The 24,725-nt window shown below is 36.4% G+C and overlaps 4 protein-coding genes across 9 annotated transcripts; 2 read left to right on the top strand and 2 right to left on the bottom strand.

Moving 5' to 3' along the window:
• The first annotated feature begins 168 nt into the window (after positions 1-168).
• Positions 169-8,057, top strand: LOC111808955 (Major Facilitator Superfamily with SPX (SYG1/Pho81/XPR1) domain-containing protein). Of its 5 annotated transcripts, none has more exons than XM_023695209.2 (12): positions 169-387; positions 457-591; positions 1,627-1,819; positions 2,434-2,554; positions 3,176-3,487; positions 3,700-3,807; positions 3,940-4,394; positions 5,106-5,404; positions 6,052-6,230; positions 6,799-6,989; positions 7,113-7,246; positions 7,669-8,057. In XM_023695209.2, the coding sequence occupies exons 3-12, from the start codon at positions 1,767-1,769 to the stop codon at positions 7,905-7,907; spliced, it is 2,091 nt and encodes a 696-aa protein (XP_023550977.2). In that variant the 5' UTR covers positions 169-387; positions 457-591; positions 1,627-1,766; the 3' UTR covers positions 7,908-8,057. The 5 variants fall into 5 exon arrangements, with proteins under 5 accessions (XP_023550977.2, XP_023550978.2, XP_023550976.2 ...); XM_023695210.2 differs by having other exon boundaries at positions 1,631-1,819; XM_023695208.2 differs by having other exon boundaries at positions 1,709-1,819.
• A 1,774-nt stretch (positions 8,058-9,831) lies between these two features.
• On the top strand, positions 9,832-13,745 carry LOC111808292 (Glucose-methanol-choline (GMC) oxidoreductase family protein). Of its 2 annotated transcripts, none has more exons than XM_087129602.1 (6): positions 9,832-9,969; positions 10,135-10,452; positions 10,557-10,858; positions 11,454-11,842; positions 12,043-12,608; positions 13,555-13,745. In XM_087129602.1, exons 1-6 carry the CDS (start codon positions 9,899-9,901, stop codon positions 13,613-13,615), a joined length of 1,707 nt encoding a protein of 568 aa, XP_086985728.1. In that variant the 5' UTR covers positions 9,832-9,898; the 3' UTR covers positions 13,616-13,745. The 2 variants fall into 2 exon arrangements, with proteins under 2 accessions (XP_086985728.1, XP_023549952.2); XM_023694184.2 differs by having other exon boundaries at positions 9,838-9,969; positions 10,135-10,474.
• Positions 13,746-15,699: 1,954 nt separating this feature from the next.
• LOC111808131 (bifunctional dTDP-4-dehydrorhamnose 3,5-epimerase/dTDP-4-dehydrorhamnose reductase) lies at positions 15,700-17,375 on the bottom strand. Its single transcript, XM_023693944.2, has 2 exons — positions 16,830-17,375; positions 15,700-16,409 (listed from the first exon to the last, which is right to left on the bottom strand). The coding sequence occupies exons 1-2, from the start codon at positions 17,277-17,279 to the stop codon at positions 15,957-15,959; spliced, it is 903 nt and encodes a 300-aa protein (XP_023549712.1). The 5' UTR covers positions 17,280-17,375; the 3' UTR covers positions 15,700-15,956.
• A 2,335-nt stretch (positions 17,376-19,710) lies between these two features.
• On the bottom strand, positions 19,711-24,313 carry LOC111808132 (homeobox protein knotted-1-like 7). The gene is made up of 5 exons (XM_023693945.2): positions 23,690-24,313; positions 23,471-23,591; positions 20,316-20,509; positions 20,112-20,243; positions 19,711-19,994 (listed from the first exon to the last, which is right to left on the bottom strand). The coding sequence occupies exons 1-5, from the start codon at positions 23,984-23,986 to the stop codon at positions 19,854-19,856; spliced, it is 885 nt and encodes a 294-aa protein (XP_023549713.1). The 5' UTR covers positions 23,987-24,313; the 3' UTR covers positions 19,711-19,853.
• Positions 24,314-24,725: the final 412 nt, after the last annotated feature.

Below are 24,725 nucleotides of genomic sequence, written 5' to 3' on the forward strand. Positions count from 1 at the left end.
TATCTAAAACTTTTTTCTTGAACTGGGCTAGAGGCTCGAACATATGTCGCTGTACTGTAGGCAACACAAGGACCGAATGGACTTAACTCACTTGTTGCCGTGATAAGAAATGATATAGATCTCTGTATTACATATCCATGAGTAAAGTAGATTTCTGGCGTCTGATTATTTGTTACGGAAACCCATAAATCCAACCCGACGCCAACACCGTGACAACATAACGTACATCCCCATCCCGGTGGTTTTCTTTTTCCAAAAATTTCTCCTCTTGATTCGTCATTTTTCAAATTTCAATATCGCCGGTAGAAAAGTGTATCAAAACAAAATCAAGTTGCTGGAGAAGGATCCTGGTGTGTGATTTTCGGGCTGTTTTGATCCATTTTTCAGGTACGCGCTTTGTTCTTCGCTGTTATTTACTCGTTTTGCATGCTAATGTAGATCATTTCTCTTTTGCAGGAAATGATTCTGCCTTTCGTCTTTTACTTGATTTCGTTCTGTTTCCGTTTGTAGAAGTTCCTTAATGGTTGTCTAAGCTTTCGTTTGCAGCCGTTTCTGAATTCGAGTTTCGATTTTTTTCCCTCTATCTCTCAGGTAAGGGCGCTTCTCTCGTTTTCTCTCTTATGTTTGACTTGATTTGTAAGATTTTATCGTCGGAGCTTGTGGAATGTTTGATTGTTGTTGTTTTTTACCTTTTTTTTTCTTCGTTTCGTCTGTTTTAATACTTTGTTATTGTTGCGTATGAATAAGCATGCTCTTCTTAGTGTTTTAGCAACCAAACAACGGATATTTTTGGAGGTTAGTTAAACTTCAAATTCATGAATCATTCGTTCAGCTATGGAGTTGGATATTTAAGCATTGATTCAGCTTTAGCTTCTTATACTGTCTTAACTTCGCTCATGTTTTCTTTCATTTATGCCTGGCGTGTGAGGTCGTTTATCAATTTGTCGATCTAATCTTGAAATTATGAGATACTGCGATCTAATGAAATACAAATTTCTCAATCCTTTATTTTAAGACAAAGGCGTCTTTCTCAATAGTGTATTGAAGTATAAACTAAATAGGTGTGTCAAAAAGAAGATAAAATAAACAGCGCGGAATCTGTCTCATCGTAGTTTTTATGAGAGAAAATGTTTCGTCCCTTTTTTGGGTATAATCTTAGTCGATTGGATTGCTCTTTTGCACTATCAAGTGAAATGAACTGGAACTCCCATGAATATGAACTAGTTTAGTAAGTAATAGCATTCACTCTCATATATTTCAACTTCTTCCCCTGATACTTGATACTAAATTTTTGTATTTCTGTAATTATTAGATGGAGAGTATTTGATGTATTGTTAGAACTAGTATGGCTCATTGATCTGTACATTTTCTATTTTGATAATTATGCGATGGATTAATGACTAGTTAAGCTCATGTATCTACAAAAGATGTCCATTGTTTTTCAAATGGTATATAAATTTCTGTGAGTGAATTAAACTATATTAATATGTATGCACTATATATTCATTATTTTCACACAAAGATGACAGATGATCTGCCAGTTTTCTAAGGGGTAAAAGATGCCAGCCTAATTTATTGTTGGTACAATGGAATCTCACCTAACTATTTGGGTCACTTTATGTTTAGGAAGTGCTGAGAAGAGTTCAAGAAACTGATCCTAGTAAATGGGCATTTGACTGTGGTGTTATCAATAACTTCTTCCTTGCAGATTGTATCTCTGTGTATTCTTGGCCTGGTTTTAAGTACCAAAATTTACAAAGCAAGAGATGGTTGCCTTTGGAAAGAAGTTAAAGGAAAGACAGCTTGAAGAATGGCAAGGGTAAGTGTGATGCACCAATATCTGTTTTGCATTATTTCAGTTATCTTTTTTGGTGGAGTGTGCTAGCAACCAGTCTTTTAATCGATGGGAATAAATAGAAATTAAACAATGTCTCTTGAATAGAAATTAAACAATGTTTCATGTCGACATATAGATACTCTTTAACTTCCATTGTGGATTTCTATTATATTAACAAGATGACAATCATTTATGCAGAATCTCAATAAATAATGTTCTTGAGTTTAGTCATAGTCTTTCTAGTCTTTACTCTGTTGACCACTTATAAGAATGAGGCCAATGGTCCTTGGTTAGACTTGCATTTTACTCGAACAATAGTCTTTAATTCATCATCAGGATTATCCCTTCATAAATGTGGAGTAAGAAGTTGAGTTAAGAATTCAGCTGAAGTAGATTGATTAAAATGGAATATGAATTTTCTATTGTCCTTGCATTTTAGAAGGAAAGGAAAGAGACGGTAAATATTACTTTCTAAATGTGATTTGGAATTTTATGCTTATGATACTTCCATATTTTTTATCTTTTGAAGTATATATTTGCTTGTTAATTATGCTATTGCTGCTTTTCCTTTGTTTCACAATTTTGTTTTTGTCCAGATATTACATCAACTATAAGCTTATGAAGAAGAAGGTAAAACAATATGCACAACAAATGGAAGTTGGAACACAAGATCGTCGGCACGTTCTCAAGGATTTTTCAAGAATGCTGGACAACCAGGTGAATATTGCTCATCCCTTTTCTTGAGAAGAATTAGTTAAGGCTTTGATAAGTGATGGTGTATGCTAATAATTAATCTCTTTGTCATGCTTTTGTCCCCTAAAAATTTGTTGTTAATTTATTGTCTTGCTGGTATATTATTTAAATCCTGAATCTCTAATTTAACTGATCAGCATTAGGAATTTCTAAATTTTATTTGATATTGTTCTTTATGCTGTAAGCATAAAAGAACTGAATATGGTATCATGTCATCAATTTCAACACTCACACACACCGTGTATAAACCTTTTGAATATGACAGGAAGCAAAGTGCAACAAATTGTGTGGTAATTGGATAGTAGTCTCAGGAGTGCTCCCCCTTTCTTTTTGCAATTGTGTGTTTGTATAGTATGCTGTATGTACTCAACAATGCACCACCCCTTTCCTTCTAATTTACGTGGTGGAATACTTCTATGACTACAAATCATAAATATAGGTTTTAGCATTATTTTCTGAGCTGAAAAGCACATACTGTTTCTGTGCTGCTTTGGAACTGAATATTTTCTATATTATGAGATCGTGTAAATCTAAGTTATGTTCCCATCTGCTAACAACTTTGAAATTCATTTTCTGACAAATCAGATTGAGAAGATTGTACTTTTTCTGTTGGAGCAACAAGGCCTTCTTGCAAGCCGTATAGCCAAACTTGATGAACGGCTTGATGCTCTCCAAGAAGAACCTGAAATATCCCAAATCACTGAACTGCGAGAAGCTTACAGAGCAGCAGGCCAAGATCTTTTAAGGCTTCTATATTTTGTTGAGATAAATGCAATTGGTCTGCGTAAAATTTTGAAAAAGTTTGACAAGCGGTTCGGCTATAGATTTACTGACTACTATGTCAAAACACGTGCCAACCATCCTTACTCCCAGCTGCAGCAAGTTTTCAAACATGTGGTAATATTTCATTGTCTGATGCTGATTTTTGTATTCTTCTTGTCTCATTAATAGTCTTCAAGGAACTTCAGATATAATGTGTTGGAATTTTCAATATTGTTCTACATTCCAAATTGTATGTCTGATTTTTGGTTCAGGCGTCGTGATTACAGGCAGAAAAACTCGTAAGCTTAATTTTCATGAATTTTCACCGGCTAGAAATGAACTTGTAGGGAATAGGAGCTGTTGTTGGAGCCATATCACGTAACTTGCATGAACTTCAGGACCGCCAAGGAAGAAGCTATCTATCAATATATGACCAGCCTGTGATCCCTCTCCAGGTTGGTAGGACTTAAGCTCATTTTGTTGCTACTTGCTTTAGTTGTCAATGCTTCCCATAGACTTCCTAACAAATCTAACAGTAGTCTAAAGGTTACTTGAGCTATGTTATTTATTCCAATCCCCACATGCAGGACCCTGTAGTCGATTCAATTAAAGCTGCTGTGGACAGGTTAAGTAACTCAACAAACTTCCTAAACTTCTTGGCACAACATGCCCTCATTATGCAAGAAGAATTGCCTGCTCCCATTGAGGAACAAGTTGATGATAGCAATTACCACTTCATGTCTCTTATCTTGAACCTAGCAAATACCTTCCTATACATGGTCAATACATATATTGTGGTCCCAACAGCCGATGACTACTCCATGAGCCTTGGAGCTGCGGCAACTGTATGTGGTATTGTCATTGGAGCAATGGCAGTTGCACAAGTGTTCTCGTCAGTTTACTTCAGTGCATGGTCAAATAGATCTTACTTCAGACCTCTAATATTTAGCAGTGTTGCTCTCTTTCTCGGAAACACATTATATGCTCTTGCTTATGATCTTCAATCACTCTGGGTTCTTTTAATTGGACGTCTTTGCTGTGGGTAGGTAATCTATTTTATTTTTAATTTTTTTGTTGTTTATTTTCTTCTTTACTGAGTATTTAATTAAAATACAGTCTCTTATGGTGTCCACTTTTTTCTCTCTCGTCATAGATTAATGTTCAATGTGTTCTACAATTCCATATAAATTGTCTTCGGGGATGTCCTTTTCCTTAGCATTCAGAACCTCATATGGCCATGGACTCCATGCATCTGCACCTCCATAAAGTTCTACCTGCTCGTCACTAACCATACCCAATAAGGAAATGATTGCACGGAATTGCGCTAAATTGTTTGTTATTTCATATATGGTTCATTCCATTTGGATATGCATCCACAGTGTTTTATGGCATCTGACTACCAATAATCTAAGGATGCTAATGTCTCTAAGTTGATGTGCTGTTTCTGATATTAGTGTTTAGTGTAGGGAATAAATAATAATACTTGGCTTGTTTTTGTTATGTTAACCATTTTAGTCGGGACCTGTTCTATTGGTTGTACAAATGTGTCCTTGAGTTATAAAATGAAAAACAGTCTTTTCAGAATGGTCTAAACTATTTTGTTATATTGTGTGGCACAAATATTCTGAGACTCTCAAATTTAGAACGGTTTTGAACTATCCCTGTTGCCTTTAGTGGGGACAACAAAGCAGTGAGTTGGGAAATGTTAATACGTACTTATGACGTTTAACAGAACTGTACTCTTTTAATGCAGACTGGGGTCGGCTCGAGCTGTTAATAGGCGTTATATCAGTGACTGTGTACCACTAAAAATTCGAATGCAAGCATCAGCAGGATTTGTTAGTGCCAGTGCTCTAGGAATGGCTTGTGGTCCAGCTTTGGCCGGGTTACTTCAAACGAAGTTTAAGATTTACAAGCTCACTTTTAATCAAAACACTTTGCCTGGATGGGTTATGGCTGTGGCTTGGCTAATATATCTAATATGGTTGTGTATCTCATTTCGTGAACCTCCACGGGAAAATGAAGAGAATGCACCACAGGAATCAAATCAAGGTAATTTTATATGATAATTGTTCAATGTTGTAAATGTTTACATGAATGCATCACATTTTAATTTATCATTCTATTATTCTGGTAGGCACTTTCATACGGTTAGGTCAATTGCATGTTTGTTATTATGTCCAATTTCCTTTATGTGTTTTTATCAAAGTAAAAATAAACTTTATCTGGTCCAATTGAAACTTTTCACTGCTCGAGTACTCCTGGTATTAAGTTAGAGACGTCACTAGGACATCTAATTGCATATTTCTTTTGGAGAATAGTAATTTATTTTAGCTTCTTTTACAAACTTAGTCACTGAATTTTCACGTTCGTGGTTAATAGGTCTTTGAACTTCAAAAAGTTAATAGGTTTCTAATTTTCAGTTTTGATTTATTCGGTATCTGAATTTTAAAAGCGACTCATCGAACTTTCAAATTTCTTTTTTTCTAATAGGACATTGACATATTTAACATTTTCTAAAAATAAATATTTCTATTTTTATAAAAGAATGAATAGATTTATTAAGATCTATTAAACTCCTAAACTTTGATACAAACTTAAAAGGTTTGACTATACTTGTAATGTAACATTTATTTAGAATCAACTATTCCACATATCATCAAAACATGCTAAATTTATATATCATTATCAATGAACAGTTCAAAATGACACTCTTGAGAATGGTCTTCACCAACCATTACTTATTACTTCGCTTGAGAAGCCATCAGTTGAAGATGATGACCCAGAAGTTGATGACAGTGAAGAAGCTCCTGAGGAATCTCGCCTACCAGTGACTTCTTTTGGCGCAGCGTATAGACTACTCACTCCTTCTGTTAAGGTATCTGCTATAGTGTAGAAAGTACTTGGGCTTTCACATCATACATTTTCATTAGATTGACTGATTATTATATCTGGTGTCTTTATGGTGAATTTTAGCATTAGAAGATTTTAATCAAGTACTGAAAATTGGGTGACTGAAGTGCCGGTCTTTCCCATACCAACAATGGATTTCAATGAGTTTTGGGTTTGTGGCTTAACTTTTGGTGACACTATAAGTTTTCTAGATATGAAATTTAGAAGTTACATTTTGTTTGAGAGCATTTTAAAATAGAAATTTTGAAATGCTCTCAAACAGATTGTCACATACCATTCATAATAGGCATGGTTAAAGCCGAAATCGAAACCGTTTATAGTTCCCATGGGATTTGTACAACTGAAAAGCGTGGTTCACATCCCAAGTACATATAACAATCTAGCTACTGTTGTGAAACGGCACTTAATACTTCCTTTTCTTCTTTTTTTTAAGATAACCTATCTATCTTGCTAGCAACTGTTGTTTTGAAATGATTTTTTTTTTCTCGAGTTTGCATGTCATCATATTTTAACTGAAGATTTGATGTCAACAGGTTCAGCTATTGATATATTTTATGCTGAAATATGCAATGGAAGTTCTGCTTTCGGAGTCTAGTGTTGTTACCACATACTACTTTCGCTGGTCCACGAGCTCTGTGGCAATTTTTCTGGCATGCCTTGGCCTAACAGTTCTCCCAGTGAATATTTTTGTCGGTAGTTACATTAGCAATATGTTTGAAGATAGGTAATACTTCGAAAGGATTATGGGGAACATGTTTTGTTGATTTAAAATTTTCCTTCCCCTGAAGAACTATGTCATCTCTCTCTTGGAACTTCTCTCACCTATTTCATTTTATCTTCCTTGCAGGCAAATACTATTGGTATCTGAAATTCTTGTCTTGATTGGCATCCTCTTGAGCTTCAATGTAATAATTCCATACTCTGTGGTTCAATATGTGGGCTCTGGACTTATCATGTTTGTGTCGGCAGAAGTGCTTGAAGGTGAGGAACCTACTAAAAGTTCTCGAGTTTTTACAGAACTTCTAATTAATTCTGAACATTTTTCAACTTCTAATGCTATTTGAATGTGCTATAAAAGCTGCTGAGTGATAAAGCATTTTAGAAAACACTTAACATGTATTCTTTTCCCTCTCCAATAAAGCTAGTAAGGAAAATCTTTATACAAGGAAACTTAAAAAGGTTCTTAAACTCACCCTTCCAATCTAAAATTTAAATTAAAAAAAAAAAAAAAATAATCTGGGAATTATGTTCGCTGGGCGAAAAAAGTTTACTGGAATCTCTTACTTAACAAACCAAAAAAATAGAACATACAAGGAATTGGCGTCCAATAAGAGAAAACAATGGATATAAAGTCTTTTATTAACTGAGAATGACAATTTTTCTTTTGATCATGTCTAACACAGGTGTGAACCTCGCACTTCTCTCCCGAGTCATGTCATCTCGGCTCTCTCGTGGTACCTACAATGGTGGATTGCTATCGACAGAAGCTGGGACTATTGCACGAGTGATTGCAGATGGAACTATAACCCTTGCTGGTTACTTGGGCCGAAGTATGCTCTTGAATGTTACACTCATTCCCTCCCTCTTCATTTGTGTAGTCTCCATTGTTGCCACCTGCTACACTTACAACTCTCTATACTGATAGTGATATGGTTTCTTCTATCCGTCAAAATCCATAATTCTTTTCCTTGTCCATCCCTCCTCCATTTTTTGCACTTGCTAGTGCCATGTCTTGCAGGAAATTATCTCACTCCTTTGGATCATCTATTGGATTATAAGTTTATTGTTCTCACATTTTGTCCCCAACATATAGTTCACATATATGGGAATAGAGAAGCTTCGACCTCTTAGAAGTAGAGATGATATTTATGTGCATGCCTATGTTAGGCAGATTTGTGAGATTTCGTTTAAAGTTTATTGTTCTTGCTCCTAGCAAATGCCTTAACTGCCTGCTTATATTGGAAAAACACCCCGAGAGATTATGGACCACTCATTTACGCTTTAGAGTTACCTAATAGAAAAGCTTAGTTGAATCTGTGGTTGAAAAAGAGGGAGTGGATCTCCATTCCTTTCCTGTTAGCTGGATGGATGCTGCCATTAATGTAGGGAATCCAAACTATAATCTCATGCTAACTTTTGGGTCTTGACAAGCAGGGGACCGTCTCTGAGTGAATGAGGAGTTAGAGAAAACGTGATTAATTGTAAATTTTCATGGAATGTATTAGAAGCGTCATGGTAATTATTCTTGAGCTAACATTTCAGCTGATTAATTAATATATGGTACATTTGGAGACGAGAATTGGCAGGTGGAGTTCAACAGATTTTTACTACCATTTATTGTTTCTTGGAACTAGAAATTAATGCGAAGGGAATGGAAGGCTAGTTCTGCCTAGCAGAACAGTAGGGGACATGTTGAGACGAAAGTGAGCTACTTTCTAATCAGGTTGTTGATTTCAATTAAAGCCTCCTCTTACCGTACTTCACAATTGTTTGTTTTCTTAATCTATGTTCGGTGGGGATCAATCAAATCATGACCTTTAGGATGTTCATTTAATGAACTATAAGTTGAAATTGTCTCACTCACCATTATTACTCATTACTCACTATTACTCATTACTCACTAGTGTCGAAGTCTACTACTATCAAATATTGTTTTTTGTTTTTTTGTTTTTTACTATTTGTAACCGTTCAAGTCCATAAGTGAAACTTAATCTAGACATTTTAGAAAAATAAAAACAATGTTTCCATAGTTTATGCACAATGGATAATATTCTACTATTGTAGAGATAATTTGAATTATTCATGTCCATATATCCATAGCAAAGATTTATTGGATTGGCGAAGGAGTTCTATTAGATAAATATTAAATGGAAAGATGTCTATCTCTATTAGTATGATGCATTTTGGAAAATCAAAAGTAAAGTCGTAAAAGGTTACGCTACGCTAAAACCAGATAATATCATACCTTAACACTTACAAAATAGTTTTTTTTTCGAGATAATCTCATATTTTCAAAACTCGGTTATTTAACGTTTTGATTAACTATACTAATGCAGTTTCATACGCCATTAATAGATCCTATTTTTATATTAACATAAACTTTATCCTAATTAGCAATGCGTTTGGTGGGACAAATTTATTACATTTTATATCACTTTTTTTATTAAAAAAAAAAAAAAAAAAAAAAAAAAAAAAAAAGACAGTGAAGATGAAGTTATTTGGATCGTAAAATCATATTCATCCAATTCATTGCGTTGACATGCAGATGAATCCAAATCACTCACCCCAATATCTACAAGCAATTACTACAAACATCTCTCTCTCTCTCTCTCTCTCTAGATCCGCCATAGCCAAAAGCTTCTTCTTCCTTCCACAAGCTCAAGCTGCAGGTAATGAAGGACTTTCACATTAAATTACACATCGAACCAGTCGGACTATTTAGGAATTTCACATTCTCTGCATTTTCTTGAAATCTCTCTACGATTTCTCCGGCGATACAGAGAGGCGTCCAAGGAACTCTTTGCACTCTCTTCAGTTCCTCCCCGTCGCAATCGCCCTCCGCAGCTTCTATATAAACCAACAAATTTGTTCTTCCTTTAAAATTAGAAATCAGAGAGAAGAAATGGGTTTTGCATGGCGGAATTTCTTCTCTGCTGCTCTTACCGGAATTCTCCTCTGCCATGTCTGTTCTTCCGCTCAAAAAGGTCCCAAATTTGAAATTCAATACCTTTTAACTTCTAATTATTTTAATTCATTCATTCAGTTTGATCTTTGAGTTTAATTCTATATATTATTACTTCAAATTTTAGCTAAATTATGAAAATAAAGAGCCATAAATTCTCTGTTTAAAAGTTCCTCTGTTTTTGCAGTTCCCAAATTCGATTTCATGCGAAATGCAGCAGAGGCTCCGGCGGTGTCACACTACGACTACATAATCGTAGGAGGTGGGACGGCGGGATGTCCGTTGGCGGCGACGCTGTCGGAAAATCACAAGGTATTGCTGTTAGAACGCGGTGGTTCTCCGTACGGAAACTCCAATATCACCAACTTATCGGCCTTCGGCGCCGCACTTGCCGACCTGTCGGAATCTTCGCCGTCGCAACGTTTCGTGTCGGAGGACGGCGTGATCAACGCTCGCGCACGTGTCCTCGGCGGCGGAAGCTGCCTGAATGCCGGATTTTACTCACGTGCGTCACTTGATTACGTCAGGTTCTCGTCGCACTACAAAAGTACACGCAATAATTTTTAAAAACGTAATTGAAATGAAATTGTGATTGGAATTGTTTGATAGGGAGGCGGGATGGGACGCGAAGTTGGTGAACGAGTCGTATGAGTGGGTGGAGAGGGTGGTGGCGTTCGAACCGCGGATGGGGAAGTGGCAGTCGGCGGTGAGGGGTGGTTTGGTTGATGTGGGTGTGGTGCCTGATAATGGGTTCACCTATGACCACTTATATGGTACTAAAGTGGGTGGCACCATTTTCGATCGTCACGGACATAGACACACGGCTGCTGATCTTTTGACCTATGCCAACCCTCCTAATCTAACCCTCTTCCTCTACGCCACTGCACATACCATCCTTTTCCAAACTAAAGGTAACTCAAATTACCCCGTTTTGCTCGGGTTGCTATAATTTTTATGTTTAATTGTTTGCGAGTTTTGCTCGGGTTGCCCTATTTTTTTATGCCCAATTGTTCAGGGGTTTTGCTCGAGTTGCCATACTTTTTATGTTGCGGGTTTTGCTCAGGTTGCCATATTTTTTTAGACTATGCTTAATTGTTCATGGGTTTTGCTCGAGTTACCAGGACTCTGCCCAATTGTCCATGAGTTTTGCTCGGGTTGCCATATTTTCTAGATTTTGCCCAATTGTTCATGGGTTTTGTTCGAGTTGCCATATTTTTTAGTCTCACCCAATTGTTCACGGGGTTTACTCCGGTTGCGATATTTTTTAGACTCTGTCTAATTGTTCACGGGTTGCTATATTTTTTAGACTATGCCCAACTGCTCATGGGTTTAGCTCGGGTTGCTGGGACTCTACCAAATTATCCACGGGTTTTTGTTGGAATTGCCATATTTATAAATTTTTAAACTCAGAAGTCAAGTTAATTATTTATTTAAAAGTTATTTTGTAATATAATTATTAATTTAAAATAAATTTAAATGCTGGTTTCCGTTTTTTTTTTTTAATAGGACGCAAAAGGCCAAGGGCCCACGGAGTGGTCTTCGAAGACTCGAAGGGAATCAAACACAGAGCGTACCTAAGGAATGGGCCTGAGAGCGAAGTAATCATATCAGCGGGCTGTCTTGGAAGCCCACAACTTCTGATGCTAAGTGGACTGGGCCCGGCCCAACATCTAAAGGCCCATAACATAACTGTGCTTTTGGATCAGCCCATGGTCGGGCAGAGGGTGTCCGATAACCCAATGAACGCCGTTTTCGTTCCATCCCCCGTTCCGGTGGAGGTGTCGTTGATTGAGGTCGTCGGAATTACCCATAACGGAACGTACATCGAAGCCGCCAGCGGCGAGAGCTTCGCCGGCGGCCCTTCTTCCAGAGACTTCGGCATGTTCTCTCCTAAGGTATGGATTTTACATACATACATACATACATACATACATATATATATATATATATATATATATATATATATTTTTTTTTTTTTAATTTTGTAGACTTTATAAACTAAATTTTTTTCATAAAATTTATGAATTTTGTGTTTTAATTGAATATTAAAGTTAAAAAATTGATTAGTAATTTAAGGAAATAAAGTTGTGGGCAGATCGGTCAGCTATCGACAGTGCCACCGAAGCAAAGAACACCAGAAGCCATAGCCGAAGCCTGGGAGCTTATGAACAAACTGGACGAAGCCGCATTCAGAGGCGGCTTCATCCTTGAAAAGATAATGGGCCCACTCTCCTCGGGTCATTTGGAGCTCCGAACCCGAGACCCGAACGACAACCCGTCCGTCACATTCAACTACTTCAAAGATCCGACTGACCTACACCGTTGCGTCGCCGGCATAAACATAATCCGGCGAATTATCGAGTCAAAATCCTTCGCCAAGTTCCGATACCAAAACGTGTCGATGGCGACGCTTCTGAATACGACGGCGAGTGCTCCGATCAACCTGCTGCCGAAGCACGACAACTTGTCGAGGTCGACGGAGCAGTACTGCAGAGACACGGTGATGACGATCTGGCATTACCACGGCGGCTGCCAGACGGGGTCGGTGGTGGATTCCGATTACAGGGTTTTGGGAGTGGATTCGTTACGGGTTGTTGATGGCTCCACTTTTCATGATTCCCCTGGAACTAACCCTCAGGCTACTGTCATGATGCTCGGCAGGTATGTTTTTCTTTCATTCCTTTTCCACCTAAATTACCAATTTCTCCCTATAATTTTTGGGTTCGGTTTTTATTTGGTTCTTATGATTTTAAGATCGAACCATTCACGTAAAAAAAAAAAGTAACTAAAATTACCTTCTATATTACGAAATAAAAAGTTAGTGATGAGACTAGTAGTGTTCATATGACTCGATAATTTGCTAATCCAAATTATACCATTTAACTTATATATATAAAAAATATATATTTATTTATTTATTTATTTGGATTGGGTTAAATTTATAGGATTGACATTTTCTTAACTGGCCAAGCTGCTGTTATAACTCAAATATATTATATATATATATATATATATATAGATATATATATTTATTTAGATTGAGTGAATTATAAGGTTGACATTTTCTTAACCGAGTCAAGCTGAAAATAGTGTTATAACTCAAATATATTTTTAAAAATATTAAAAACATTCTAACTTTTTAATGATTCATTTTGACTAGTAAAATATTTGAATTTAATGAAATTAGTTATTAAAATAAAATAATTGAACCAACTCAAAAATTAGAGAGTTTGATTGGGTCAGGTGTGAATTTCTTTAAATTAGTCTAAAAGATTTTTTCAACCCAACTATATATACCTAAATTAGACGCTATTCTATTTTTATTAAAGAATATTAAATTTTAAAAACAAAAATATATTTTTTATTTTTTATATCTTAACAATTTTTTTTTCGTTATTTATTATTTATTATTTATTTAAAAATTTTATACACTTTGTTTCTTTTCCATTTTTTAATTAAAAAAAAGTATTAATTGGTTTTTTAAATTGAAAGTCTTGAAAGTATACTTATAGGGAGAAAATCGTAATTTTGGATCAAATTAATGATTTAAACCTTATTAATTGTATTTTTTTTTTTTTATTTTCTTTTATTTTTGGCAATTTTGCAGGTACATGGGAGTCAGAATATTGAGGGAAAGGTTTGAGAGAAGCACTGAAAAAATAAAATGAGAGCGAAGAGAAAAATATTATACAATTACCATAATGCCCTTATCTAATATATTTTTCTTTGTGCCCTTAGTTTTATATATCTAATTTGTACTCATTTTAAAACATTATACAATAAATTATTTATGTCTTATTTATTTTTCTTTTTTATATGAAATATAATTTAGATGTAATATTTATGCTATATTTTTTCATTAATTTTAATATTTTTCTTATTTTCGTCCGCTTAACCTCGTCTTTTATTATTATTATTATTATTTATTCAAACTATTTAGTAGAGGGTCAATAAAATCTTCTGCAATTGATTAGTAATAAATATCTCGTCAATTAAACTATGCTAAGATATCAACTAGAGTAAAAAAAATATTTCAATAATGTGTCACGAACCATTTGAAGCATTGGCACCCAAAGACACGATAATTTTGAGTGGAAGTAGGAGAAAAACGGAAGAGAAGAAAATGAAAGAGGTCGAGTTTTATTGAGATAAAGAAAAGCATCTATCTATCTTCTCTCCAATAATAAGTCACTTTTTATCGCCATTGCTCGTTTTGGCCGCTTGATTTTTACGAACGAGCGAGATGAAAATGATGATGGGTCAATATCAGTAGGAGAAGAATAATGTTCGTAAGAGATTAGGGCTTTTCGGGCGAGAACAAAAGAAAAGGATATCCAATGGCATATGCTTAGGATCCAATATTCTTTGGTTTCCATAAATTTGAGTTCCCTATAAAGGTGTCTAAGTCGTGGCGCTGCATAAAAGTATAAGCTCTCCAATTCCCTTCATCGTTTGGATCATTGATTAAGCCAACTAGCAGAAGGGCTTCTCTCCTTTTGGCAGGCAAATGGGGTTGTTACCCTTTCATGTCCTGCCAAAGGAGAGTTGCCCTTCGTCTGGTTTTGCTTTACCTTTTAATGAATGCTAAACGGGTTCATCCTCGGCCTTCGTTTTTAGATCAATCGATTCATCGACCTTTAGATCTAAGGATCCTACCTTATGCACTCGTTGATGGGTGCTCTTATAGAGTCATCTTGTCTACAAATTTTGAAGGTTTTATTATTAGAGTCAGCAAATAATCACTCTCTATCTCTTTCTAGTTCTTTCAATCTCGTCGAGAGTTGTTAGAAGAAAACACAAACGACTTAATTTATACCGAGAAATCGATCACTTACTATCATTACTCTTCGGTCTTTTTATCTTTATAGCTCCATATTTACTTGTGGATTAGACAAGTTCTTTTCTGGTTTATGGTTTCTGTTGACTATTGAATAAGATATTATGATCGTAATCATAACATTGAGTATGCTCTTTTTTATTCTCGAAAATTCTGTAATACTATTTTTTTCTTATTTGAATTGATTAAAAGTTAACTTCAAAGACAAAGAAACAAGTATTAATTACTCGGGGATAAGAGCGTAAGAGTAAAGAATTTAAGAACGAGTAAAGAATTTAAGAACTAAATGAAAATCAAAATCAAAACTCGAGTAAAAATGTAACATTTTAAAACGAATGGACCAAATGGAATCTAAATCTATAATTATGAAATTATATCGGGACAAATAATTTTTTTTTTTCAAAAATCAATAAAGGAATGAATTAAAAAATTTTTACCATTGAAGAGTCGTAGATTGGGGCATATATCAATGGAATCGCCGTTGTTCAACGTCTCCCATAGAACAGTGAAACCAAATCCGTGGTGGGGAATGGTGGTCAAGAATCAGAATTTGATACCAGAATCCCAAGTGGAATCATGAAGTTCATGAATTTACTTATCAGAAGATGATCATGCTAAATCAATCAATCAATCATAAGCCTTCAAGCCTGAAGTTCTTGGCGAAAACCCATTAGGGTTTGGCTGTTTGTTCATCAAGAAATCCAATGTTTCATTCATGGAAAGTTTAATCATCATCATTTCCATTTCCAGAAGAACCAGAAAACTACAGAAATCAAAGAATAGATAACAATAAGGAAATATTTCATTTTCATAAGAGAGAAGGAGACAGAGTTTATGAGGCTTGAGAGCAGTTGGGAATCATTGATAACTACATTCAAGAACAATTTCAACCTGTAATATAGAAATCCTTACTCATGAAACACATAAGTTCTCAGTAATATATTATACCCAAATCAGCAAAGTTACAGATACCAATATGCTACATCTTGTTCTACATAGGATTTCAAGCTACTTTTATTCAAATGATGAACAAAATAATAGATATGGTATTCAAATATGGATAATAATCAAGCTTCTATGTTGTATGGGAAATCAAGGGGAAAGCTTTGATCAGGAAGTGGCTAAGGAGAAACACAAAGAAGATGACATATGGATCAGGAATACCAATGATCTTAAGCTGCAGAGGTTTTCTGATTTGGCTTGAAGACATTCTTGATTAGGGACTCCTTGATGGATAGGAGTTCAGGGAATTCATTCTTCAACTTGGTTGCATCGAGCTCGTTGTTGCTCCGTGGAGCGACGATCACTTTGGCTTGCTCCTCCAGAGTGAAGTTCTTCCATGTGAAATTGGGGTCAATGAATTGCTTGTACATCTCCAAGATCTCATTGTGGCTCACCACTCCCGGGTTGGTGAAGTTCCATATTCCAGTGAGGTTTCTTTTCGCCATTTCGATTGAGATCGGGAGGAGTTCGTCCAAGATCGTCATCGAGTTCGGGATGTCGACAACCTTCTCGTATCTGGTTATCTTCGTAATGAAGTTGCGAGGATTAGATAAGTCAGAGGATATGGGCATCCGAACGCGCAAGGTGCACACATTCTCATAGTTCTTCAGCAGATCCTCCACCTTTTTAACCCCCAAAATGTGAAAGTGACATAAAAATAGGATCAGCCCATCGGGTTCAAAGAACACATTTGATGCATTTTCATCAAAACAGCGATCAATGATCAGAATATTCAAGACAACTAAGTATAATGCTTTCTAATCAATGTAATAGCAATCCAGATCTAAAGAACATTCACAAACTCCGCCAAGCAAAAATCCAATCTCAAAATGACCTATTGGACTTGGAAAACAAATCCCTAATATCAAACACAATGATGGCGGATTTCAGTTGTGATTTCTCTAAATAAAACAATTCACTCTGGTCTTATAGATCTAAAATCAAAATTCAGAATGAATCTAAATACATACAACACGAAGTTCCAACAGAAGAGGAAAACAAGAACAACAACAACAATCAAGCAGTGAAAATCAGGGACTTACCATAGCTTTAGTCTTGGAATAAAACGATCCAATGAAGTTAGGGATTTCATCCTCCTTGAATCCAATCCCGGAATTGAGAGGATGCGCCGAATCGTACTCGAAAATGCATCCAGTAGCGTAATTAATCAAGATCAACCCTCTCTCACGGCACACATCGGCCAAACTCAAGGTTCCAACCACATTGGTTCTAATGGTCTCGACCTTATGCGATTCGCACCAGTCGACATTCGGGCGACCAGTGACTCCAGCGGCGTTGAAGACATGAGTGGGCTTAACGGCGTCGATGTCGGCCTCAAGGGAGACACGGTTCTCGAGGCGGCCAGAGCCATAAGCGAAATGAATTCCCTGTTGTTCACAGATCTTCCCAAGCAAACCGCCAATCCAGCCGGTACGGCCGTAAATCAAGAACTTGAGCGACGGAGCTGAGCCACTGTCAGCAAGAACACCCATGGCTGATAGCAGAAGGAACTGGATTGATTAAGGATTGAAGAAGAAGAAGAAGAAGAAGAAGAAGAAGAAGAAGAAGAGGCTCAGTTCTTGTCTTCCATCTGAATCCGGAGGAATTATTCATTAATTTAATAGTAATTAAATCGTTAATGTAAAAACTATTGATCATAAATGTTTTCAAAATTCAATAATATTTTTAAAAATTAAAAAAATGTATAACTTATTGATTTAAATTTAATATTTTATTATTATTTTGTTGTGGTTCTTGTGGCAATGTTGACTCCAGCCTGTTCCAACTTTTTTTTAATTGTATTTTATTAAATAAGTTTATTTTAATGCACCATGCGTTTTGCAATTTCAGATATAATTAAAGTCGAATCGAATTTTATTATTATAATAAATGTATAAAAATATATATTAAAAAGAAACGTGGCAAGTTAGTGGATTGGGTCCCGTTTCAGAGTTGTCTGGATTGGTGACATAGATCCACGATCCACAACGTGGCACTGATGACGTTTCACTTTGTATGACCTGTTCACCCATGATTGCTTATATTCTCATCTCTCGTCCAAGACCAAGAAAAATCGAAATTTTGTTTAATCATATCGCTGCTGGTTCGGTTCGGTTCGGTTTGATGGGTTTGGTTGGTTTTGGGTTTCCAAAAAAATAAACTGAATTTAGTCAAGTTGATGTAAACTTGACGGCACAACTTCTGTGGTGTCCCACATTCGTTGGAGAGGAGAACAAATCCATCATTTATAAGAGTGTGGAATCCTTCGTCTAGCAGATTCGTTTTAAAGCCTTGAGAGGAAGCCCGAAAGGGAAAGTCCAAACAGGACAATATCTGCTAGCGGTGGATCTGGGTCGTTACAATGGTATCGGAGTCAGACACCGGACGATGTGTCAGCCTTCTCGTTGTTCTTTGAAGGGGGGTAGACACGAGGCGATGTGCCAGTAAAGACGCTGGACCCCAAAGGGAGGTGGATTTAGGGGCGGTCCCACATCGATTTGAGGAAGGAAATAGTGGCAGCGAGAACGCTGGGCCTTGAAGGGGAGTGGATTGTGATGTCCCACATTGATTGGAGAGGAGAACAAATCACTATTTATATTTATAAGGGTGTGGAAACTTTCCCCGGGCCACAAAGGGGGGTGGATTGTGATATCCCACATTGGTTGGGGAGGAGAACAAACCAACATTTATAAGGGTGTGGAAGCTTTCCCCTAGCATACGCGTTTTAGAGCCTTGAGAGGAAGCCAAAGAGGATAATATATAATATCTGCTAGTTGTGGATCTGGGCCGTTACAAGTTCGATCTAGAGTGTTGCATCTTTTCGTATATGTCTTCATTAATTTCGTCTAACTCATCCAATGCGAACTTTAGCAGATCTATTTGCAATGCACTATCAAATCAAATCGACCAAACCATTAGTTAATCGATTTAGAACGGTTAGGGTTAGTGTTGTGGATCTCTCACGATTTGATTTTATAACTTTCTTAATATATTTGATGGTTTGACTCCAAAACCAAACCTATTTCACTCCGAGACATAAGAAAAATGCATCATTGCACTAAATATTATAAAATAATAATCTTATAGAAGTATTGATATTTGAATCTCCAACAAAAGAAAAACGGTATATATATCAATTTTCATGGGTGAGTATACCACCAAAACTGGTCTTATGAAAATACTCATAAAAATAATGTGACGAGCTTATCTATCTTGTAAACGTTCATTTCTTACTGAAATGCTCATAGAAATAATGTGACGGGCTCATGTATTCCATAAAAAATCATTTATTTCGTTATCAAAATTCCTATAATTGAATCATCCCAAGTTTCTAAATCAAATAAAAATAACATTATTATTATTTTTTTTTTTCATAATTTATTTTCACTCCTAAATCAAAGAAAAATTTTTGGAAAAAAATTTAAAGATGATTGATATATGTAATGAGTATTATATTTTAACCCATTTTTATCTAATTTAAAAGTTTTTTAAGTGTTTAGGGGAAATATTTGAGTAAAATGGGCTGGTTTGAGGCCCATGACAACCATGGAAGCCCATTATTGGCCCGCAAAGCCTCTCCCAAAATATTAATATAACTTCTTTTTCTTTTTTTTTTTTTAAAAAAAATGGTTCAATTATTAGTTATTATAATTTATTATTTTTAATCCTAAATTAATTCTTAATATATTGTAGCTGTAACAATAAGCGACAAAAAAAGAAAAAAAGAAAAAACTTGAATCATATATACTTATAATTGGTTCAAATTATAAATTTAATTAATTTCATTGTAATTGAAAGAAAATAGTAAATAAATTATATTTTCAGGATAAACCTAATTTCCAAACCATTAATAAAATTATTTATCTCTTTAATATTCACTTATTTTTCCTTTTGCATTGAATTTGATGTGTTAAAAAGGAACAATTTACAACCTTAAACAAAAGACATGTTAATCCAATCTCTGTCACAATGTTCTTAATCCTATGTTTCTGTCACTCTTTTTGTCGGAACTTTTTCCCAAAGCTATAAAAATATTTCATATAATTTGATGAAATTTGTTGTTTTTATTATCTCTTGCGCTTGGACTTCAAGAATGTCACTGACTGAGAGTTGCTGTGCCAGTTTCTCTTCCTTTGGTTGATGAACCAATTGTTTATTTGTTTCAGCTGTAAACCCGTCTCCTCCACCAGCTTCGACTTGTCGTCTTCCTGAAAATCGGGAAGACGAGTGACGTTGTAAAGATTCGAACTTAGAATTCATCGTTTCGAAACGAAAAGAGGGTTGTTTTGTTCGTTTGTTCGTTTGTTTGTTTGTTTAGTACTTACAGTTGGGTAAGGCCACTTAGAATGTTGCTGCCACCAGTTCTTTAAAACTGTAGTTGTATCCCCAGGTAGCTTCCCTGCCCTTCTTTTTCTCAATATTTCCTCTCTCACATCTTCAATTCTTGACTTGAAACCCTACAAAACATGTTCCTCCATTAGTTCTTTGTTTTTCCCTCTTAATCTCCAATGTAATGGGAAAAAGAGAACCTGTTTCAGCTCAATCTTTAGTTCTTGTCGAACTCTCTCCATTAATGATCTTTCGGATTCGGTCGGAAGCAGCGGCCCGAACCCCATCATGTCGTGTGCATCAGTGCTAGATTGATCGAGTGCGAAATCCATTGGAACGTCGTCGTCGTCATTGTCGGACATTGTTAAACCGGTGCCTTCATCAAGGTTTACTCCTGAAGGAACATGTTAAATAGCATACGAAGTTGGTAAAAGGCACTTCAACCCTTATTATCAATGTTGGATGATGGAAGTCCCACATCGACTAATTTAGGGAATGATCATGGGTTTATAAGTGAGGAATACTAACTCCATTGGTATGAGGCCTTTTGGGGAAACCCAAAGCAAAGCCATGAGAGCTTATGCTCAAAGTGGACAATATCATACCATTGTGGAGAGTCGTGTTCGTCTAACATGGTATCAGAGCCATGCCCTAAACTTAGTCGTGCCAATAAATTGGTAAATCCTCAAATCCTCAAATATCGAACAAAGAACTCCTAAAGAAAAGGAGTCAAGCCCCTCCTCGAAGGCAGTCAAAAATGACTAAGACTCCAAAGGAGTCGAGCCTCGGTTAAGGGGAGGCGCACTTTGTTCGAGGGGAGGTGTTGGATGATGGAAGTCCCACATCGACTAATTTAGGGAAAAGGAGTCGAGCCTCGGTTAAGGGGAGGCGCACTTTGTTCGAGGGGAGGTGTTGGATGATGGAAGTCCCACATCGACTAATTTAGGGAATGATCATGGGTTTATAAGTGAGGAATACTAACTCCATTGGTATGAGGCCTTTTGGGGAAACCCAAAGCAAAGCCATGAGAGCTTATGCTCAAAGTGGACAATATCATACCATTGTGGAGAGTCGTGTTCGTCTAACAATCAATACATGTTTGGTAATGGGAAATGCTTCAAATTTTCAAGAGTCCAAACTTTCATCAAAGCAACCCCCCCCCCCCCCCCCCCCCCCACACAAAATTGTTGAAAGCTTTACAGAAAAAGAAAACCCAGCTGAATTTACTTTAAGTAGGGTAGGTTTCAGAAATGGTAACCACCAAAGTCCACCACTAGCCAATATTATTCGCTTTGGCCTCGTTACGTATCGCGCTTGAAGTTTTAAAACGTGTCTACTAAAGAGAGATTTCTGCACCTTTATAAATGTTTCGTTCTCCTCTCCAACCGATGTGGTATCTCACAATCCACCCCCATAAAGGTCAGCGTCTTCACTAGCACACAGCTCGGTGTCTGGTTCTGATTCCATTTGTAACGTCTCAAGCCCACCGTTAGCAGATATTGTCCGCTTTGACCCGTAATTGTAACGTCTCAAGCCCACTAACAGTCTCATGGTTCTAGAACACGTCTATTAGCTAGAGGCTCACACACTTATAAAGAATGTTTTGTTTCTCTTCCAATCGAGGTAGAATCTTAGAGGAAGAGAAAAATTGAATCTCCCGCTAAAAAAGGACGACTTAAATGCCTAAACATTTTGAATGATAGTAATAACTTGTTTGACTTGTTTACCAAATGTTGGGCTCTTTTTCTAACCGATCCAAATTTAGCAGACCAAAAAAGCTGCCTAAAGTATAGCCATTTAGTTAAATACTGTCAGGATGAGCCTCCAATGCCCTTTAGGCGGCATAGGGTCCTTTATATAAAAGCTTGTGTAGGCACTTAAACCCTACACCACAGCCCTTAGGTCCTCAGCAGCACCCCATTGGCAGACACAGTAATGAATAGTTTCTATGTGTTCTACAAAGCAAAATAACTGATCATGAGCAACATGGCGGTATATAAATTGAGAACCTAGGGACCATTATAGGTGGACAGGTCTAAAACTGGCAAACCTATCAATAAGCAACAGATTACTTTATGATAACATGTCTACTTCCTTTAATCCTCCCAATCAACTACTTCGATGGCAACACTTTCAGCAAATTGTTTCGTTAATCATGTAACTAAAAAGTTCACTAGGTTGGGTATATCGATATCCTCAAAAATATTAGGCCACTTGAATGATTAAAAAGGACCCATTGGTGATTAAGGTGAATACAGGGTGAGTGTAGCTCTTACCATCTATATATGTTGGGAGACCCACAATGATTGGAGAGTGAAACAAAATATTATTTATAAGGGTACGAAAATCTCTCCTTAATAGACACGTTTTAAAAACTTTGAAGGGAAACCCAAAAGGGAAAGCACAAAGAGAACAATATCGGATAGCGGTGGGCTTGAGCTATTACAAATAGTATAAAAGCTAGACATCGGGCAGTGCCAGCAAGTACGCTGGCCCCAAGGGGGTGAATTGTGAGATACCACATCGGTTGGAGAGGGGAACAAATTATTCCTTATAAAAGTGTGGAAACCTCTCTCTAGTAAACGTATTTTAAAATCATGCGGCAGACGACGATGTGTAATATGGCAAAATGGACAATATCTGATAACATTAGGCTTGAGTTATTACAAATGATATCAGAGCTAGACAACTTAGTGGTGTGGCAACTAGGACTCTGGCCTCCAAGGGGGTGGGTTGAGATCTCATATTGGTTGGAGAGGGGAACGAAACATTCTTTACAAAGATGTGGAAACTTCTACCTAGACGCGTTTTAAAAAAAGTCCGAAAGTAAAAGCTTAAAAAAAAACAAAATCTGAGTAGCGTTGGACGGTTCATATGTACATACACACATAGAATAGAGAGAGGAAAAGGAGTAGCTAGCTAGGTTCATGCACTATCCTTACAAAGCAAAAAGATGAACAAGTATAATAATAGGAAGAATATTAATATTGTATAGAGTGGAACAAATATTGGCAAGGCAAGCAACCTTATCGGTTGGTGTCCTCACCAAACCCAACTACAATCTTGGTATGGCCAAGTAAGAACCCTTTTGCACCCACTTCCATGCCTGCTCTCACAGTGTCCTTCATCCTTCAAACCCCAAAACCAACCCCCTATACCCTTCCCTTTCAAATTACTCCTATTTACTTCCTTACCCCATCTCCCCAAATGCTTCCAAATTCAAACGGGTTCTAAGTTATAACTTCAATACTATAACACAAAGAATCCATATCTAAGTTCAAATCATGGGTTTCGCTTCGTTTTTCTTTATTGGATTTCAAGTGGGTTTTTAAAAGAACAGACATGAGCTATATACCTGTTAGAGCTTGTAGAGTACTTTCAATTTCACGGCAGGCCATAACAGCCTCCACTGCGTGAAATCTCACATGCTGTTGAAGCTGATCTTTGAAAGAGCACAAAACGATCATATACTGAGCCTGAACAACAAAAAAAGAATCCATCATAAAATGAAACCCAATTTCAACCCAGAACACAAAACAATCAAGACTCTCAACCAAATGAAAAACAAAATCACCAGAAAATTGTCGAGTTCCTGGCGGTCATGAGGCGACAAGGAATGAGCATTTTGATGAGAAGAAGCATAAGAGCGCAAAACATGATGCGATTGAGAAAGCTGAGCATCGATCATCGGAAGCTTATCAATCGGCGTAGCAACACGAAGACAAGCAACATGAGCGGAAAGAAGCTGCTCATAAAGTGGATGAGTAGCAATCTCCGCCTTGAGTTGGGCATTATGAACCCCCTCACCGGAAACCAAAACATCACCGCTAGACACACCAGCATTCATGATTCCCAACCCAGCTTCTTGCATTTCAAACCCCACAAAACCCGCAGTAGAGTAAAATTAACACAAAAAACAACAGTAATTAGAAAGAACAGAAGCCGCGAGGTGAGATCGATAGTGTAAATTGTTGGGATTCAATTTTGATCGAATTTGATGATGAATAAGAGACAGTTTGTCGTTAATGGAGTGAAATGAAGAAGAAGAAGAAGAGAGAGAGAGAGAAAGAGAGGAGTATATAGGGATCCGAGACAAAACTTTCTGCAACACCTCTGAGAATTTCAGAAAATTGTACAAACAGAGGAAGAAGAAGAAGAAGAACAAGAGAGAGAAAGAGAATTTGTTTTGTGTTATGGCAAAGGGGTCACTGATAACAGAGGCTACCGAATCATTAATTTTTTATTTTTTTTTAAAAAAAAAAAAAATAATTAATTAATTAAAGGAAGATAAAAGCTGCTCTTCTCTATGCCCGCACCCTGACACATTTTCCTTTTTCTTTTTTAATTTTGGTATTTAATTAATTTAATTAATTAATTAATTAATTATGTTAGGTTTAGCCTTTAGGGAAGATGAGACGTCCAAAAAAGACCTAAAATTGCCAAACCAATTAAATACTCAATAAGTGTTTATTTTGGTTTTTTTTTAAATTTTATTGGAGAGTTTTATTTATTTATTTATTTATTTATTTAAAATGATATATATTTTTTAAAAATAAAATAAATTATTGGTCCGATAAAGAAATGATTGGTATCCACATCTTTATTCAACC

The sequence above is a fragment of the Cucurbita pepo genome, chromosome 13 (genome assembly GCF_057944985.1).
Source record: "Cucurbita pepo subsp. pepo isolate OVF chromosome 13, ASM5794498v1, whole genome shotgun sequence".
Taxonomy (NCBI): domain Eukaryota; kingdom Viridiplantae; phylum Streptophyta; class Magnoliopsida; order Cucurbitales; family Cucurbitaceae; genus Cucurbita; species Cucurbita pepo.